At 39.5% G+C, this 20,367-nt stretch overlaps 1 protein-coding gene across 50 annotated transcripts in view; it reads right to left on the bottom strand.

Moving 5' to 3' along the window:
- TTLL5 (tubulin tyrosine ligase like 5) overlaps positions 1–20,367 on the bottom strand; it is a 291,003-nt gene that overhangs the window by 92,246 nt on the left and 178,390 nt on the right. For all 50 annotated transcript variants that reach the window (XM_073997878.1, XM_073997882.1, XM_073997883.1 and 47 more), the window contains one exon: positions 2,310–2,505. In XM_073997878.1, the coding sequence (XP_073853979.1) occupies positions 2,310–2,505 (196 nt within the window). The remainder of the gene's footprint in view (positions 1–2,309; positions 2,506–20,367) is intronic.

Genomic DNA, 20,367 nt, shown 5'->3' with positions numbered 1-20,367 from the left:
CCTGACAGATTCTGAAAAACATAATTTCTATGTACTTCATAATTCAGTGAAACTAAACCAGTATAATCCTCAGTGAAAAGAAATTCCACACAAGAACAGTAGTACAGTACTCTGAATTTTCAAAGGAATGTGAGTTGCTGGAAGCTAATCAAAAGTATGAGAGAGACTTAAAAATGAAGCAGTTTCTAAAAGTGAAAATCAACAAAACTGCCTCTCCTTCCCCAGTCATCCTCCATTTCAAGGTTCTGAAGCATGGTTTAAAGGGTATCAACTGTCCAGATTCATTAGAGCCAGAGATTTTTTTTTCTAACTTTTAGGCTCAGGGACACATGGTCAGGTTTGTTATAAAGGTAAATGGCGTGTTGCAGGGGATTGGTGCACAAATTATTTTGTCGCTCAGGTAATGAGCCAAGGACCTGATAAGTAGTTTTTTATCCTCAGCCTATACAGTGATACTTCCACTATCCAGTATCTGATTAAGTTGGCATTCTCAAGTACTCTGAATGACAGGGAGTTTAAAGCTTAAAAAGCTTTCAGAAATTTAAGAACGCAGATTAAAAAACAACAACAATAACAACAACGAAGACACACATTTGTATCTGGAATTGTGAAAATGTAAACTGGCTTAAATGCTTCTGCTATCCCCAAGATTTTCCAAATGAAGAAAATTTTACATGACAGGAAGTGATGTGGTGATTACAATGAGATGCTATACTCTTATGCTTTCCAGATTAAGAAATCTTATTTTTCTCCAGTAAAAATGGTCTAAAGAACTACTTTGCAAACGCTGGCACTTACAATTTCTCAATTATGATGAATTAACATAATGTACAGAGTACTCTACCTCAGGTAAAGATGATCAAGTGATGAACTATGTTGAAATAATAAAATGACATTTTATTATGGGTGGTAGTTGAAAAGATAAGACAGAATATAATAATAATTGTTTTACTTAGAGGAAAAAACCTTTGGGAAATGCTGCTTTAGTCTTTGAGTAAATAATAATTTTGCACAAACTCATGCATACTATGTACTACATTTTTATAAGAAAAAAATGATCAGGAGATTAAACTGATAAAAAGTTATTTCTTCACATAACCAAATGTCAGAAAAGCTTATAGAATCAGTACTAATTCATTCCAATAACTCCACTGTAGAACATAGTAACTCTTCTTTTTTTTTTTTTTTTTTTTTTGAGACGGAGTCTTGCTCTGTCGCCCAGGCTGGAGTGCAGTGGCGCAATCTCCACTCACTGCAAGCTCTGCCTCCCAGGTTCACGCCATTCTCCTGCCTCAGCCTCCCGTGTAGCTGGGACTACAGGCTCCCGCCACTGCACCCGGCTAATTTTTGTATTTTTAGTAGAGACGGGGTTTCTCCTTGTTAGCCAGGATGGTCTCGATTTCCTGACCTTGTGATTCCCCCGTCTCGGCCTCCCAAAGTGCTGGGATTACAGGCGTGAGCCACCGCGCCCGGCCCATAGTAACTATTCTAATGATGATCCTGAGTCACCAAGAAAAATTTAAATCCTGAAGTTTTGGTGAGATCATCCTTTCTCTACAATTGGGGCCATACTAATATATTAGTGCTATATACTTATATAGCTCCCTCATTCGGGAGTTTCTGGCATTTTATAGACAATGAGTAGCAAATCAACATCTCCCTACACATAAGTTCCACAACAGCGAGGATTTTTGTGTGTACAGTCACCTTATAGCCCCACTGTTTAAACAGTGCCTAGTACACAATACATACACAGTAAACATTTGTTGAATGAACAGCCATCATTTACAGATGACCTGCATGCTAACATATGTCCATTTCCATTTTCCAGAAGAACTTACAGCTTATTTATTCCTTGAAAATCTGGTTAGATAATGAGTAATATCACACATGTATGCCAAGTATATCAAGGCAAGAAAGTAGAACACTTAGAAATAAAGATGTTTAAAATGCTAGCTTTCAGGTATCTTAGAATCAGACCCCATGGGAGGTTACTAAACTAAGATCATGCAACAGAAAGGGTAAACACCACAATAGAGGTTTTTGTATAGGAGCATTCAAATGGAAAAAAAAAAAAAAAAAAAAAAACACATGTCAAACACTGGTTAAGCATCACTTTCAGGCAAAGCCAGTGTTATGGCTCCAGAACATTTTTTCCCCAAGAGTAGACTCCCCATGAGCTGTCCAAGCCAGGGTGGCACGGGGTTGGAAAACTAATCCTACATTTCTCATTCATTCACTTTTTTTTTTTTTTTTTTAATCAACAGCAGGAAGATAGTAACACATGGAAAAGACTTATCTTGAATTACCTGGTGCCGGGCTCGACTCTGGTCCAGGAGCTGCCGGGACTGAAGTTTTTGTTGTTCAAGTTGCTGCAGGGCAAAATGGAGCTGATAGCTGCCTGCTGTGGGGTGATACTTGTGCTGGGGGACCACCCCTGTAGCCTTGCTGTACACGTTGTTTTCTACCTCTCCTTCCCAGGCAAACCCACCTGTCTGGAGGCTCCTGAAGAGAAAAGCAAGCAGGTTTCTTAGAGTGAGTGGTTGTATGAACAATCTGGAGGAAAGGAGAGAAATGTCTCAGGTATTTTTCCTGTATAGAACCAAGCACAGTTTGGAATTACAAATCTACTTGTGTAATATTACCTGACTCCCCCACTAAACCGTAGCTCCATGATGACAAGGACAGGGTCCTTGTTTTGCACTCTGTTCTTTTCCTAGCACGTATCATAAGGCCTGGCACATGGTCAATGTACAATAAATATTTGCTGGATGTAAAACAACTGCAATAGCAATTTCATTCCCCTGTGATTGCCAGAAGACCTACGAGAAGAGTCCAGAGAGCTTCCAATGCAGGATGGGGGGCTAACGTAAGGCAGGAACAGACGCATGATCATCTTCTCTAACGTCAACTTCAAAAGGAAAAGGGTTCATCGCACAGAATTCTTGCTTTTTCTCAATCACGCATCAGTTAAATATCTAAATATTTTTTAGAAGCTGTTTATATTTGAGCTTATATCCCTATCACTGGCTAACATAAATGGTGTGGCAAGACACTTTTTTTCATTATTCCAAATTTACCTCATATGGTCCCCACTGAGGCTGACAATCTGTACACCTGAGGAAGGCAAAGGCCACAATAATCAGTACCTATGCTATATTATAGTATTTGTTAAATACTTTGACTATCTTCCTTGCCCAAATTATTTATTTATTTAGAGACAGGGTCTCAATCTGTAGCCCAGGATGGAGTGCAGTGGTGAAATCACAGCTCACTGCAGCCTCAACCTCCCCATGCTCAGGTGATCCTCCCACCTCAGCCTCCTGAGAAGCTGGGATTCTAGGTGCATGCCACCATGCCTGGCTAATTTTTGTATTTTTTTGTAGAGATGGGGGGTTTCACTACATTGCCCTGACTAGTCTCGAACTCCTGGGCTCAAGCAATCTGCCCACCTGAGCCTCCCAAAGTGCTTGGATTGCAGGTGTGAGCCACTGCACCCAGCCCCAAATTCTAGATTCTGGTGACCATGTCTGTGTAGTTCCTAGCAGAAGTCTTTACAACTATAGCCTCCCACATTTCCCCTCTCAAATCATTTTTCCCAGTAGAAAAGACCCCATTCATACTACTTCATTCCCATTTGGCTGGCTATTATTAAAACAAAACACCTGAAGACAACAAGGGCTGCTGAGGATGTGGAAAAACTGGAACCCTTGTGCAATGCTGGTGGGAAAGTAAAATGGTACAGCTACTGTGGAAAACACTTTAGGGGTTCCTCAAAGAGTGAAACCCAAAATAACCAGATGATCCAGCAATTTTTCTTGTAGATATATACAGAAAAGAATTGAAATCAAAACTAATAACCGTACACCAATGTTCATGGCAGCGTTGTGCAAAATAGCCAAAAGGTGAAAACAACCCAAATGTCCATCAACAGATGAATCTACATACAATATTACTCAGGTTTAAAGAGTAAGGAAATTCTGCCATATGCTGCAGCACATGTACAGAACCTTGAAGATATGATGCTAAGTGAAATGAGTCAGTCACAAAAGAACAAATATTATATGATGTCACTTATGTGAGGTACCTAGAATAGGTACCTTTTAGAGACAGAAAGTAGAATGGTGATTATCGAGGGCTATGGAATTAGGGAATAGGAAGTCATTTTTCAGTGAGTACAGAGCTTCAGTCTGGGATGATGACAAAGTTCTGGAGACAGATGGTGGCTAATAGTTGCAAAACAGTATAAATGTACTAAATGCCACTGAATTGTACACTTAAAAATGGTTAAAATGGTAAATTTTATGCTAAATATATTTTAGTATGATTTTCTAAAGGTCTCATTTCTTTTGAGGACAGTCTTATCTGTCAGTCCTTCCATCTCCTTAACACTTTTGGTTATTCTTCTTGGGACTGTCTTTAATTACACTGTATTTCTTTTCCTTTTTAGGTACAGTGACAAGAAAATTGTACATAGAAGAAACATAAGACTTTCATAATGAACAACCTTGCTCCAAACCCTGGTTAAGGGGGCTTAGAAAAAAGAAAGGCTGCCTAAATTGAAAGAAGTATTCATAGTGATTTAAATCAGTGTTATTCTTTCCTTTGTCATTAAAGTCATTTCAATGACAGAGGTGTAGCAACCCTGGGGTGAGGCTACACAGACCTTCCTGAGTCCTGGCCTAAAAGCCACGTGGGGTTATTTATAGCCTGGGTCCTGATGACTCAACAGAGCACTGCGGGAGGGAGCAAAGTGAAATGTTTGCCAAGCTCAGAAGTCCATGCTCCTCTGTTGCCTGTGTCCTCTCTCACAACCTGGTCTTTTCAGGCCTCTGCTTTGGTTTCCCAACTCTCTTAGAGAGATTTCCAAATCTCTCGTTAAGGGTAAGTCTGTGAACGGTATTCTGAAGCCCATGGATGAAAGGCTTTCTATCCCATAGTCTCACCTCTGATATGTCACATCCCTTACTCATCTCCTCCCACAGTTTGGCTCCCACAGTTCAGTTGCTCAACTGTATACCATCTACTAATCTTCTTGGGGAACACGCCAAAAAGCTCAGAGCTTATCTATTACGTTTTCTGAGTGTGACATTTGATCTTCAGTGATCCTTCTTGAAGTGCCTCTGTGTGCATGTTATCAGACAGTTAAAAGGGCATGATCTTTCCCAAGAGACTTCTAGAGGTATGGAGGAATATGGTGAGCACTGATCAAATATAAATAAATACTTCAATACATTAATGAAATGTTAACATTATTCACAAAGCAGGGTGCTGAGTGACAGTAAAACAGGATGACATGGTTAGGAAAGGAGGAGCCTGAGGAACCTATTATCTCTTTTCTCATTAGTGAGGGAAGAGAAAAGCTTACTGAAGATAAAACACCCAAAACTACTGAACAGCTAGCTACTGGCTCAGCTAAAGGAACAGTGAGCTGTGAACGGAAGGGGGAGCTGCCACGTATCTAGGTTCAAGGCAGGAGTGGGCTGATCCGGTGAACAAATGAATACAAAGGAAAGAAACAGGTGAAAAAGCAGAAACTGCTTTAGCTAGCTAACCTTGAGATTTCCACACCAATTAGGGTAGGTGCTGCTTTGAATCCAGAATGAAACTATTAGTTACAACAACTGGACTAAAGTTCAGAAAGCCCATCAACAGTGATTCTGCTTTCGTTCCTGCTTTGCTGGTTACAGAAGTTTCTAGCTACAGAAAGCAATCTAGATTCGGTGATAAATTTTACAGGATTTATATAACTATGAAGCTTACATCAGAATTCATCTCACTGGCTAGATTGGTTCATTTGCTAAAAGCTGTTTTAACAACAAATATCCCCAAGAGACATTCACTTTAATGCCTTCTTGTGTATCAGAAATCGAAGTCTGTAACCAGGCCCCTTTATTGTGGGGATGATCATGGACAGGTTTGCAGGTGTATGAATATGAGGTGTGGGTCTGTGGATGTATAAAGGGGTAGGACAGTGGGCAAGAGAAGATCAAATAAGGAATTATGGATAAGAAGGGATGTGTTCCTCCAACTCTACACAAATTGAATGGACTGGAACATCATAAACTTTTACAATGAAATCTGTTTTTAATCTCATCAGTAACATAAGCCCAGTCTACACATCACAAAAGGAAGTTTCTCAAGCAAGTAGAGGCTTTTAGCAAAGAGGCAGGAATTTTTACAGTGTAACACTGGGTGGGGGCAGAAATGCTCAGCTGTGTAATGTAATAAGTGCCACGAGAAACTTGCTTGCTTTGAGTTACAGTGGATGTTACTCAGCCCATGGTATCTCACACTTAAAGCACAAGCCTTAAGGTTTGCAGTATGCAAGTGCTATAATGATTGACACAGCGGAGGCCAGGTGTACTATAACTTGGCCTTTCCTTGATTTCTAGTGCCCAAGTTTATCTATCTAAATATTCCTTTCTAGGCATCTCATACTTTCCATTTCAATCCAAAATTCCATCCCATTCTTGAACCCTAACGAATTCTATTTTTCTAATAATGTTTCCTACTCCTATCAAAAATTTTGAGGTTCAATCATTCTTTCCAAAATTTAGTGTTTTTCCTTGCTCAATGCTAAAACATAATATTGTACACAGGCCCTGTAAATATCTTCTAACTGATTTACTTTACTTCTACAACAGAGTATACAGAGCCAAGAGAATTAGCTGTGGGAAGGCTCTGTGCTTAACATCTGATTCAAAGTGAATTATGCTGCATTTCCCCTTTACATATGTAGTGAATAGGCAACAATATTGCAAGTTTTTCTAAACACTACATTCTCTTATCAGTCTATCCATTTAGAACTTTATCTTACTTTCTATATTGTGCTGTGGCACTGCAGGATGAAACGTTTTTCTCTACAAGTGCCCTTCCTGCAGCATACCTGCAACCTCCAGCCAATAAACATTGAAGAGCTATACTTTTCCTCTGGTTTAATTTCTGTTCCATTAAATGGATACTGATTTTAGGGAACTTGGAGGGAATCTGAAAAATGTAAAGCCAAATCTCAACAGGAAGTTGCACTATCCACAAAGATATGCAGAGGACTGTGATACTTGTACAGACGGTGATTCCACGGTCCATTTTCCTAGCCTCCTCCACCTAGGTCCAGCCAAACACAAGCTACCACGTACAAGGATGTCCCTGCTCTTTTTGACGGTGCTTGCAACTGTAAGTGTGTTTTCAATTGTCACAGTGATGGGGGTGGAGGTGTCACTGACATTTAATAGGTGGAGGTCGGGGTGTTAAAATATACAGAAATGAAAGGAATAGTCTTGTATTAAGAAAATGTGTGCTGCTTAAAATGCCAATGGTGCTTCTGATGAGATAAAACTATAAGGCCATGAAGGAGGTGCTTTCTGGGGAGAAATTATTTCTTTACAAGAAAGACTATTCAAGTCAGTGGCACTTTGGGAAATGTACAGATATTTAAATCTTCTAGTATTAGGAAGATGTCAGACTCACAGTGGTGGATGCAAGTTTTCCAAAAGTGAAACTTTTCCTGAAAAGCTGTAATTTTATCATTGACAATAAATACTATCAGTTGTATTTTTTGAAGTGATAGGCTCACTGCTTACTTTTGAGGAAGCGAAACGACTGCCAACTATCCAAATCCAAATAACCCTAGTTTCTTTTATCAGATGCTCTTTCAAGTCCAGTATCACAATGCCTTTCCTTGAGACAACTATCACATACTACGCAGCCGGACTGCTTTATGTGTACATCTCATTTTGTGAGACACAATATTAAGAAGATATACACTCCAGGGTTGAGTTTAAGAAAATAATTATTACTGCTTATCAAGGACACTCTTAAGTAGCACTGGCATTTCTTTTAAGTGAAAATGCTATGGTGGTCAAGAATACAGTGACTACTACTACAGTTTGGTGCCACTGCCTGGATCTGTGCTAAATAAGGCATGAGCAGTTTTTACAAAACCCACCATCGTTTTTGTACCATTGGTGCAAATGTCACCACAGTGAAAAAAGTAGAAATGTTTTAGTATCACTATGAAAATGTTTGACTCTATTGGGTTCCTCAAAGGGTCTTGAGGATCCCCACTCCTCCCAACCTCTCCATGGCCCCCAGGTCCACTCACAGCACTTTGAGAATCACAGACCTGCTACAATACATGTTTTAAAAATTTAATTTGTAACCAAACCTTTTTAAAAACCTTAAGATTTTCTTACAAAGAAGGAAAATTCTAAGCCCAGATGATTTCAAAATGAATTCTATGCCAGGCATGGTGGCTCACTCCTGTAATCCTAGCACTTTGGGAGGCCGAAGTGCACCAATCGCTTAAGTTCAGGAGTTCGAGACCAGCCTGGCCAACATGGTGAAACCCCATCTCTACTAAAAATGCCAAAATAGCTGGGAGTGGTGGCTGGTGCCTGTAATCCCAGCTACTCAGGAGGCTGAGGCAGGAGAATTGCTTGAACTTGGGAAGCGGAGGTTGCAATGAGCAGAGATTGTGCCACTGCTCTCCAGCCTGGGCGACAGAGTGAGACCCCCCCACCCCCCAAAAAAACAATTCTATCAAACAAGAATAAATAATTCCACCCTTTCACAAACTCTTTCAAAAAAGAGCAGAGAAAAAAAAAATTTCCCAAATCATTTTATGAGGTTAGCATATCTCTAATACAGAAATCTGACAAAGATAGTACAAAAAAATATTACTTTCTTTTGGTCTTTTCAGACCAATATGCCTGATGAACACAGATACGTAAAAACCTTTAACACAATATCAACTAATAAAATCTATCTATCTATCTATCTATCTAATCAACCAACCAATCAAACACACTAGGATAATATATCATGGCCAAGTGGCATTTACCATAGGAATGCAAGGGTAACATTAGAAAAAAAGTCAATCATATAATTCACCACATTGAGAGAATGAAGAAAAGTCATATATTAATACTGTTAACACAAGAAATGCATTTGACAAAATTCAACACCCATTCCTGACAGACGCTCTTAGTAAACTAGAAAACATTTCTATTCACCACCAGTAATGGATGACCTAGCCAGTTTAAGGCAAGGAAAAAATGATATTATTCATTGACAGATGATTGATTACATAGAAAACCTTATAAACTTTACAGAAATACTGCTAGAACTAATAAATAAATGTAGCAAAGTTGCAGTCATCATGGTCCATAAACAAAATACATAATCATATTTTTATATACTAGAAATACCCAACTGGAAAATGAAATTTTAAAAAGCAATACAACTTGGCTGGGCACAGTGGCCCACGCCTGTAATCCCAGCACTTTGGGAGGCTGAGGTGGGCAGATCACAAGGTCACAGTTTGACACCAGCCTGGCCAATATGGTGAAACCACATCTCTACTAAAAATACAAAAATTAGCCAGGAGTGGTGGCGGGCGCCTGTAGTCCCAGCTACTCGGGAGGCTGAGGCAGGAGAATCACTTGAACCTGGGAGCCAGAGGTTGCAGTGAGCCGAGATCATGCCACTGCACTCCAGCCTGGGCAACAGACAGAGACTCTGTCTCAAAAAAAAAAAAAAAAGGAATACAACTTATAATATCATGAGAATACATCAAATACCTAAAAACAAATCTAACAGAAAATACATAAGGTCACTACACTGAATTGATAAAACATTAATGAAAAATATTAAACAAAACCCTATGTAAGTACAAAGATATATCATGTTGACTCACTGGAAGACTCAAAATTGTTAGAATGTCTATTCTGTATTTCAGATATTGTTTTTCTCAGTTTCACAATTTCCATTTGGAAATCTTGTCTTGATTATTATTATTATTGTTTTTGAGACAGATTCTCACTCTTATACTCCAGAGGCTGGAGTGCAGTGGCATGATCTCGGCTTACTGCAACCTCCGCCTCCTGGGTTCAAGCAATTCTCCTGCCTCAGCATCCCGAGTAGCTGGGATTACAGGCATGTGCCAGCACACTTGGCTAATTTTTGTATTTTTAGTAGAGATGGGGTTTCGCCATGTTGGCCAGGCTGGTCTTGAACTCCTGACCTCAGGTGATCAGCCTGCCTTGGCCTCTCAAAGTGCTGGGATTACAGGCGTGAGCCACTGCGCTTGGTCAGTATTTTGTATTTTTCATTCATTAAAGCATATTTTCCTTTACATCCTTTTGCACAGTTATAACAGTCACTTTAAAATCCTTGTCTGTTAATTCTATCATCTGGGCCTTCTAAGGATTGGCCTTCACTGATTATCTTTTATTCTGATGATAGGTCAATAATTTCATATTGTATCCTGGATATTGTGAATGATATGCTGTAGAGACTGGATTGTATTACGTCACACTAAAGAATGTGTGTGTATGTGTTTTAAGTAGATGGTTAACCTGGAGAAACTCAAATTGCAATTCTTTCTTCTCCTCAATGGGCTGCAGCTCAGATCAGTTCTTTTTGTGTTACCTGCATGCTTTGAAGTATGTCTTGCATATGCATTAGTCAGGGGTCAGTCAGATATTTGGGAAAATTTTCTACCTAGAATTTAGGCTTCCCTTTTCTGGAGATGTCTCATTTCTAGAGTTCCCCTCTCCCTGTACAGCAGATGTGGTTGTCCTGAACTCCATCCTCCGGTTCATCAAGTCAGTTAGCCTGCAGATTCTGGGGCAAGTTTTATCTGCTCCATGTGATGCAAACTATGACTTGCCCTTAAGTGAAAAGGCAACAACAGAAAACAAACAAAAACCCAGAAAACTCACCCCTGGCAATTCCCTTCTTTCAAATGTTGATTCCTCTCCAGTATCAATCAGCTTTTGCTCACCCTTCAGTGCCTTTAAATAGTTGTTTTTTATATTTTATCAAGTAGGTTGATCAGATAAAGACATAGCCACTACCAGAACTGGAAACTACCCTCTAATTAATCTATAGATTAAATGCGATCACAATAAAAATTCCGGCAGGCTTTGTTTTTGTTGTTGAAGAAACTGACACGTTGATTTTTTTTCTTTTTTTTCCCTTCTAGCATACCTCTGGTGGCAGGAAAGGTTGATTTTAACATTGTAGAAAAACCAAAGAATCTACATTAATCAAAACAATCTTGAAAAAGAAGACTTACATCACCTGATTTCAAGACTACTATGAAACTACCATAATCAAGACATTTCTGCTCATCAAAAGACATCACTAAGAAAAAGAAAATGAATAAGCAAGACATGCCTTTGAGGAAAAATATCTGCAATATAGGTATGTATATGTGACAAAAGATTTCTAGTGATAAATATAAAAATGCACCATTGGTAACTGTTGATTTAAATAATAAAAATAATGAGATTTAAGAACATGTAAAAGATTGGAGCAGACAATTTACATAAGAAAATATGTGAATGGCTAACAAGCAAATGAAAAGTTCTCATCAGTACTCATCAGGGAAATGCAACTAACATCTTACATCTACTAACGTGACTAAAATCAACTGGACAACAATATCAGATGTTGGTGAGCATGAAGAGGAACTAGAACTTTCATACATTGCTGATGGGGGTGTAAATGATACCATCGTTTCAGAAAACTACGTGTCAGTTTCTTATGAAGTTAAACATATATTTATACAACAGGACAATTCTACTTCTAGGTATTGACCCAAAAGAAATAAAAATGTGGCTAAAAATAATTGCATAAGAATTTTCATGGAATTTGTATATATAATTTTTGACTACTATAATTTGTATAGTAGTCAAAAACTGGAACCAATCCTAATGCCTATCATTAAAGAAATAAATTGTAGTATATTCATACAATGAAATATTGCTCAATAAAAACGAATGAACTGCTAATATAAGCAACACAACAGATGAATCTCAAAAACACTGCATTAAATGAAAGAAGCCAAACACAAAAGAACAAATATTGTATGATTCCATTCATGAATAGGCACAACAAATCTACAGTGAGAGGAGTCAGAAGAGTGGTTACTAGCGGGGAGGGGCAGTACGGACTGGAAAAAGACACAAGGGAATTCTGAAGCGTGATGGAAATGTTCTGTATGTTGTGTTGCATGGTGGTTACAAAGATATATAAAATTGCTGAAACTCATCAAATTGAACAGTTAAAATAGATTTTTTTTCTCTCTTTTTTTATGAGACGGAGTCTTGCTCTGTCACCCAGGCTAGAGGGCAGTGGCATGGTCTTGGTTCACTGCAACCTCCGCCTCCGGGTTCAAGTGGTTTTCATGCCTCAGCCTCCTGAGCAGATGGGATTACAAGTGTGCGCCACCACGCCCAGCTAATTTTTGTATTTTTAGTAGAGATGGGGTTTCACTGTGTTGGTCAGGCTGGTCTCAAACTCCTGATCTCAAGTGATCTGCCCATCTCGGTCTCCCAAAGTGCTGGGATTACAGGCATGAGCCACTGAGCCCAGCTAAAATAGATGTATTTTTTAGTTTATATAAATATACCTCAATTTTAGACAAACATGCAAACAAAAAGTTATAGCATTTTCACTTATCTTTGATTAAAACTCTTAATTCCTGTTTTTATAATTTCCTGATTTTAGCTATAAAATAACTTTATCTATTCGTGTACTTTGCAATACTGGAATCATACATGCCTAAGTAGTTATTTCACTTCATTGCAATTCAACCCACATTTATTGGACACTGTTCCTAGGTGCTTATGGACTACCAAGAAGAAAAACACATAGTTCCTGCTTTTAAAAAGCTCGTGATCTAGAGCAGTGACTTGTCAGGTGAGTCCACAGGAAGAATGAGGAGGTGAAAAAATGTCAGGAATGGCAGGACTCCGGAATAGGCGGCATTAACACAGGGGTTTAAAGCCCAGGAGATGTTAGGCAGAATCAAGGGGTCCTAGCTTATATGTTAATATTAGTGATGAAAATCATGTTAGTCTGAATGACCCAGTAATCTGGCATGAAGGTCTGAAGAAGTGAGATATGCAAGCACAGTGGCAACCTTGGTGTAAATGAGTCCTATGGATGAAAGGCAGAAAGAATGGTTGGCTCTGAAAGTGAGCCTGATGATATATTGACATTAAAAGTCAAATTTAGTTAGAAGAGAGTCAAAGGGTCATAATAGTTAAATTTAGCACTGAAATTGCACAGTGGCAGCTCTGTAAAGAATACATCTGTTTATGAAATGCATTCAATGAATGATAACTACTTTCATTAATGAAACAGGAAAGTTGAATTGCATTTAGATATAAACTTAATACATACTGAAATAGTCTACTAAGAAATCTTAATGTAAAAGGTAAATTATAAATGAACTATAACTGTTAATAACTGTCAGTACCGCTGACTGGGAACACTGATAGCTAGCCAAATGAAATCTGTGCTTAACATTATTTAACTGAGTTAGATGGACCTGCCAAGAGTTCACACTCATGGTGACAAGTGCTTTGATTCTTAGAGAATTTATGTGTTAGAACAAGATTTTTAAGTGATCCCTAAAAATTACGATACTAAAGAAATTAATTTTTTTTTAACCTTTGAGTTTACACCTTGAGATAAGAGTATACTCTCTTCTGCCTTTCCTGTTTTGAACCTATGGAGTTATACGGAAATGGTTCTTCTATGGGAAGAGTTAAAGTATAATAGGGATGGTGTCAGAGATAATGAAAAGCTCAGAAACAGTCTGGAAAAGCTATGTGAACTTTTGACGCTAGGTCAAAAGCCCACAACTACACGAAATTATAAGTGCAAGCTGATCTCCTTGCTTGGGAACAGGGTGAAAGGACTTAAAAACTTCCAAATAATTTGTTTACTTGAGAGGATGAAAGTCTCCTGGGAAAGGATTAAGGTTTTGGGTGCTGGGAAGGAATCAAACCCAATGCAAGCACTGATATAGTGAGAATTCAGGAGGCCTTGCACCCTGGGTCCACACCACGGGTCTGCACAGGGCCACCTTCAGAAGGGGAGGCAGCAAAACAGTGACTAAGGCTGAGATAGAGCGCAAGCCTGCAAGGTTCAGATCCTAGCTCTACCACTAGAAGCAACATGTTCAACCTCTCTGCCTTGGTTTCCTCAGCTGTGAAATGAGAATAAAAATTAATCCCATCTCTCATAGCGTTGGTGTAAGAATTAAACGTGATCATCTATGTGCAGCATTTAGCACATGGCATGCATAATAAACGTTCAGTAAATACTAGCTATTATTAACATTCTTCCCATGGAAAGTGAACCCAAGCTTTTGGGGCATGGGGAACCAACAAGGGTACTAAACAACAAGCGCTGCTTCTGAGAAAGAAGTATACTACTTCAAAGCAGTATTTACAATGCCTTTACCAAGTTCTGTGTCTATGTGGGATCACCTGGGTGATAAATGAGGGCAGCCAAACTATTGGATCCAAAAAAAGATGCCAGAATCACTCAGATGTGTGAGCAGGAGAGTAAAGTTCACTTGCCAGTCTCACCCACCAGAGACAGCGGCTGCACGGTGGCCCCTGCCCGAGAGGACTTTCCTATGGTGGAAGCCTGCTGCTCCACGCCAATCCCGCTGCAGAATGCTTTAATTTTGGGCAGAGTGGCTCCTGTGGGGAAGTGGGGGTTTACTAATGATGCTGATTACCAGAGAGGAGCAATGGTTCAGGCACTGGATGTGAGCATTGACGAATGAGAAAGATGACCAAATCTTCCTTCCCTCCCCCAAGGCTAAATTACCAGCAGCGGCCACATACCCTTTGACCATTCCAAAATGAAACAAAACCAAAGCAATTTTTTAAGAATCAAAGCATTATATTCTCAATGCCTAAAACCTGAGAAAGAAAAAGGCATAGAGAAATTCATCCGTGATCCAACAACCAAAGATGTCTGCTACATTTTGTCAGCATGTTGATGTCTACTCTTCCTCTGTATTTCCCTTGCACAAACAGAATGATTCCATACTATATGCTTTATAACCTGCTTTTTTCATCTGACAATAAGTTATGAACATTTTCCCACAAGATAATATGTGGTTTTGGCAGTTCTTATTCCATTAACCTTTTTTTTTTTTTTTTTTTTTGAGACAGGGTCTCACTCTGTCACTTAGGCTGAGTGCAGTGGTACAATCATGGCTCACTGCAACCTCTAACTCCCAGGCTCAAGCAATCCCTCTGCTACCTCCACCTCCTGAGTAGCTAGGACTACAGGCGTGTGCTAACACACCTGGCTAATTTTTTATTTCTTGTAGAGATGAGGTCTCACTCTGTTGCCCAGGCTGGTCTTGAGCTCCTGGACTCAAGGGATCCTCCTGCCTCAGCCTCCCAAAGTGCTGGGATTACAGGTGTGAGCCACTGCACCTATCCTTCTATTGTTAAATTCTATTATATTTAAAGTCAACCTAAACCCTTCAAGTCTTCTCCACACTTGAATTTTTGAACCCACGTGAAAGGTTTTATGTTTTTCCCAATTAAATTCCATGAATTAGATTCATTATTCTAGCCTGTTTAAATCACGATGAATCCTGCCTGTCATCCCAAGTATTCATTATTCCATGGAATTCCTACTTCATGTCATCTTAAAACAGGATTCACATGTCTCGTAGGTACCTAAGTGCCTAGCATATACTAGGCACCTAAATAAACATGAATGAATAAATTCATTGATAAACATTGGGAACTATGAGTCAATGACAGAGTCCCAGAAACTTAATTCTCAAACTTTGATGTATGGTTTGGGTACAGCTGCACATTTAGTTAGCAATTTTTTTTTGTTTTTTTGAGACGGAGTTTCACTCTTGTTGCCCAAGCTGGAGTGCAATGGCACAATCGCAGCTCACCGCAACCTCTGCCTCCCAGGTTCAAGCAATTCTCCTGCCTCAGCCTCCCTAGGAGCTGGGATTATAGGCATGTGCCACCAAGCCCAGCTAATTTTATATTTTTAGTAGAGATGGGGTTTCTCCATGTTGGTCAGGCTGGTCTTGAACTCCCGATCTCAGGTGATCCGCCCACCTCGGCCTCTCAAAGTGCTGGGATTACAGGCATGAGCCACTGTGCCTGGCCCCCAATTTTTTTTATTTTTATTTTTTGAGAACCTGTCACTCAGGCTGGAGTGTAGTGGTATGATCTCGGTTTACTGCAACCTCCGCCTCCTGGGCTCAAGCAATCCTCCCACCTCAGTTTCCCAAGTAGCTGGGGCTACAGGTGCACACTACCACGCCCAGCTAATTTTTTGTATTTTTGTTAGAGACAGGATGGTCTCAAACCTGTTGCCCAGGGTGGTCTCAAACTCCTGGGCTCAAGCGATCCACCTGCCTCAGCCTGCCACAGTATTGGGATTACAGGTGTGAGCCACCACACCCAACCAGTTACCAAATATTCTTAATGACAGTATTACCACACTCACATTTCTCTTTTGTGCTCACAAGATTTCATTATGCCTTGGTGAAACCTAGTTACAGTAATTCCTTTGTAGTCCCCTGCTCTTCTCTTACCAAAGTAATTCTACCTGGAAGGGAAATGAAGTTAGTCTAGCATAACTTACTTTTTTTCATGAATCAGCGCTGGGCCTAAATGATTCCCTTCTACTTCTCTAAGGACTGCCAACTCATTGGTTTGTTAATCTATTAGATTTTGGCCTAAAATTGACATCTCAATTACCAGTTTATATATTTGGCATCTAACTTATTTCTATATCTTCCTTCTTTTGCCAGCGTACGACCTCCTTCTTTGTGCATTAAATCATGTACTGAATCACGATCACAAACACCAGAAACATAAATCAGAAATTAGCCGTCATAAGAACTGCTCTTCCATGGATATAGTAATTCAACAGACAGAATAAGGTTGACTCAATGAAAAAGATTAAGAATATGGGTAGGATCCAAATAAAATATCTAATTTGAAACACAGAATTACAAGCTCTTGAGGAAGGACTTCTGATTAGCCCCTCAATAAGCAAAGATACAGAAAAGGAAAAAGCAGCAGAAGTGATGATGGGAAGATGCTGGGGAGGGGATGTTTTGGCTAACTTTCCTTTGATTTTATTAAATAACTGTGTGACAATTACATAAATTTGGGAAGAATACATTGAGGTATCATGTCAAAAAGCTAGAAGCTGATATGTCTGTCCTTTAAAAGTACAATGAGGTTCCAGCCAGCTGGACCTGACAATGGATACAGAATGTGAAATAGACTTCTGCTGTTTCCACACCCCTATCACTCCATGATCAATGGAATGGTCCCCAGGAGGAAGAAATAAGGACAAAGCTGGATTTCTTAGTACATCTGGCAGAGACCCTGGGAGCAAGCTTTATGGAACACTAAGCTGGATATAAAAACCAAACCTCTCAAAAGGTTAAGTTCACAGCGCTGTTGTAGAAGGCAACTTAGGATTCTGGGAGTGAGCCGGTTACGGAGATAGAGTCTCCCTGGTCCTTTATCTATTAGCAGTCTGGATCTGAAAGACAGATTGGTCCTTAGTCTTATGAACATGAAATGTCTTTGATCCAGTTCTTTATTTTGGCATAACCAGCATACCACATGAAGCCTAAAAAATGTAGCTGTGAACTAAAAAAGAAGTGAGCAAAGAATGACCTTTAAGAAAGCCAAAGGAGAACTCCCTGACACCAGTTCATTCAACAATGAAGACTGAGTCCGGCTCAGCAGGATTTTTATCAAATCAAGGGAGAAGTCTTTGTGACAGTAACATCAGCACACATAAGCACAGCTGGCCTTTATTGTAAAACTGGACCGCCATCACCTAGCTTTCACACTCTGCAAAGGCAAGCCAGGAAAAGTTTTTAGAGTGGAAGTTAATGTGCAGATTGTCTAGGGCAGCTGACATGCCAGTTTCCAAGAACTTCTACATTGAATTGTAGCTGGGTTCAAACCTAGTGCATACAAACAGCTTGCAAAGTATCACAAATTTAGAATTCCTGCCCCATCACATCAGTTAGGCTCCCTTCACTTCTCTTTTCCCCAGGACGCAAAATATCAGGCAACTTGGAACAGTGAGGCCTACAGGTTTTCTGGCTCCAGTAACCCGCCTCTGCTCCCTTTCTTCAGTTGGCCAAGGGAAATAGGAGACAACACCAAAAACTCCACCTTTTTTTAAAACCTTCTTCACCTGTCCGTTTTCTTTCCTTATAAATAAAGATGTTTTTATAAAATGGGGAAAATACAGGAGAAATCACAAGAGATTAAAAAAAACAGCACCAAAGGGAAGAAAAGAAAATGTATACTTATAATTAAACCTTTCTCTTACTAGACCACCAGCAACAGCAGCAGCCACATTTTGGAACTTGTTAAAAAGGAAAATAATGGAGCCTCACTCCAGGTCTACTGGAATCAGAAACTCTGTGGTCGGGCCCAGCAATCTGTGTGTTAACAAGCCTGTCAGGTGATTTTGACACACACAAAGAATCACTGGCAGAGTGGTTAAGAGCATGAATTCTGCCACCATATTGCTTGGGCACGGATCCTGATTGCCATTCATCAACTGCGTTATCTTGGGCAAGTGACTTCATTTCTCTGTGCTTAGTTTCTTCATCTGTAAAAGGGGGATGATAACAGTACTTACCTTACAGAGTAGCTGTGAGCACTAAATCAGTTAATACATGTAAAGCTTTTAGAACAATTGCTGGTACACAGTAAATGTTAGTTATTAAATGAGTTAAGCTACACAAAGCATTTAATTATTATTAGTTACTATTATTTCTTATTTATGATCTTGTTTTTGAGGTTCAATGGGACATAATCCAAATTTCTCACAAACCAAGAGAAAGTCCATATTCCTCTATGGCAAACTGGACCCTCTTGGTATAAAGAAGCTAATCAGCTTTGATATTAATGTGATAAAAAAAGAAATACAGCTGGACGTGGTGGCTCACGCCTATAATCCCAGAATTTTGGAAGGCTGAGGTGGGTGGATCACCTGAGGTCAGGAGTTCGAGACCAGACTGGCCAACACAAAAATTAGCCAGGTGTGGTGGCGGGCACCTGTAATCCCAGCTCCTTGGGAGGCTGAGGCAGGAGAATCACTTGAATCCAGGAGGCAAAGGCTGCAGTGAGCCGAGACTGTACCACTGTATTCCAGCCTGGGTGACAGAGCAAGACACCCTCTCAAAAAAAAAAAAAAAAAAAAAAAAGAAATACAGAACTTGTATTTCAGGAACTGAATCCAATGTAATTCTTTGCCTCTAAAGCTCTACATTCAGACATTACACTTGCCAAGGAAGAAAGGCATGATTCATCTCTATGTCTGCCTTATGGACTAATTCCTCACACTTCGAGTCCATAAATGGCATGGAGGCCAACAGAGAACTCTTTCATTATCTCTTCTAATTCTTTACATCCTTTCATGACATCATGGTTCCCCTCTAAAATACTGTAACTATTAAACCATAGGCTTTCTAAACCATAGCTAAAATGACAGATCACATTTACAAGAAGTGTTGACCAACACCTGTATGATTAGGCCATTGTAAAAATCCAACAGGACCAAAAAATCCACAATTTCTATCCCCTAGAGTCATAAGATTTCCCTTATGTAATTCCCCACCATCTAAAACAACCATCCTTACTTGCCTGACCTGTTGGTTTAAATCTATTTGAAAAAATAAGTTCTATTCAGGAGAGTGGGCATACAAAGCAAGTCAAAATTCAATCTAAATTGTAAATATTATACAAGTCATATATTGATAGTTAGCCTCTTCAGGCTACTGATGTTTTCTGCCCACACACAAAGCTTCTCTATGGAAGGGGTGTTTTACAAAAGTAAAACACTATACAAATGCATAGACTAGGGTAAAGACATTTGTAATGCTGAACTCTACTGCACCCCTGTAATTTTTTTTTTCATTTTTGTTCACAGAAAGATTCTTATAATCCACCAGTGACAGTTTCTTTTCAGAAATATTTCCATCTGTCCTTTGTAGGTTATCATCAAAAAAATAGGTCTAGGCTGGTCTGGGATGCCATTGTGGAAAGACTGGTATTGATTTTCCTCCCTCTAAAGGTAGGAAAGTTAAAGTAGAGAAAAGAATGTGAGCTTTCACATCAGAAAGACCTGGACTCAAATTCTTGGGCCATCAGTTACCTCATGTGTGACCATGGACCAATGGTATCACCTGTAAGACAATTTCATCATTTATACATGAGGATAACAATACCCACATTACAACCCTGTGTTCAGGACAAATCATACAAAGCACAGGATCTGGCACAAACCAGACGCTCAATAAATGTGGTTAAGCTCCCTTTTCCTTCTCCTGTTCCTCTCTTTCACAACTTACAGCACAGATTTGTACTTCAAAAAAAGGGAGAAATACTTCTGAACTAATATCAAGCTGTAGAGCATTTCAAACAATATAAAAATTAAAAAAATTAAAACCTGCTGACTACCAAAATGTGCAAGTACTACAAAGTGCAAAGAAGAAGGAAAAAAGTCACCCCCAGGGCCATTCTACAG

This window comes from Macaca fascicularis, chromosome 7, assembly GCF_037993035.2.
Source record: "Macaca fascicularis isolate 582-1 chromosome 7, T2T-MFA8v1.1".
NCBI lineage: Eukaryota > Metazoa > Chordata > Mammalia > Primates > Cercopithecidae > Macaca > Macaca fascicularis.
This window is presented reverse-complemented; position numbering and strand designations above follow the sequence as displayed.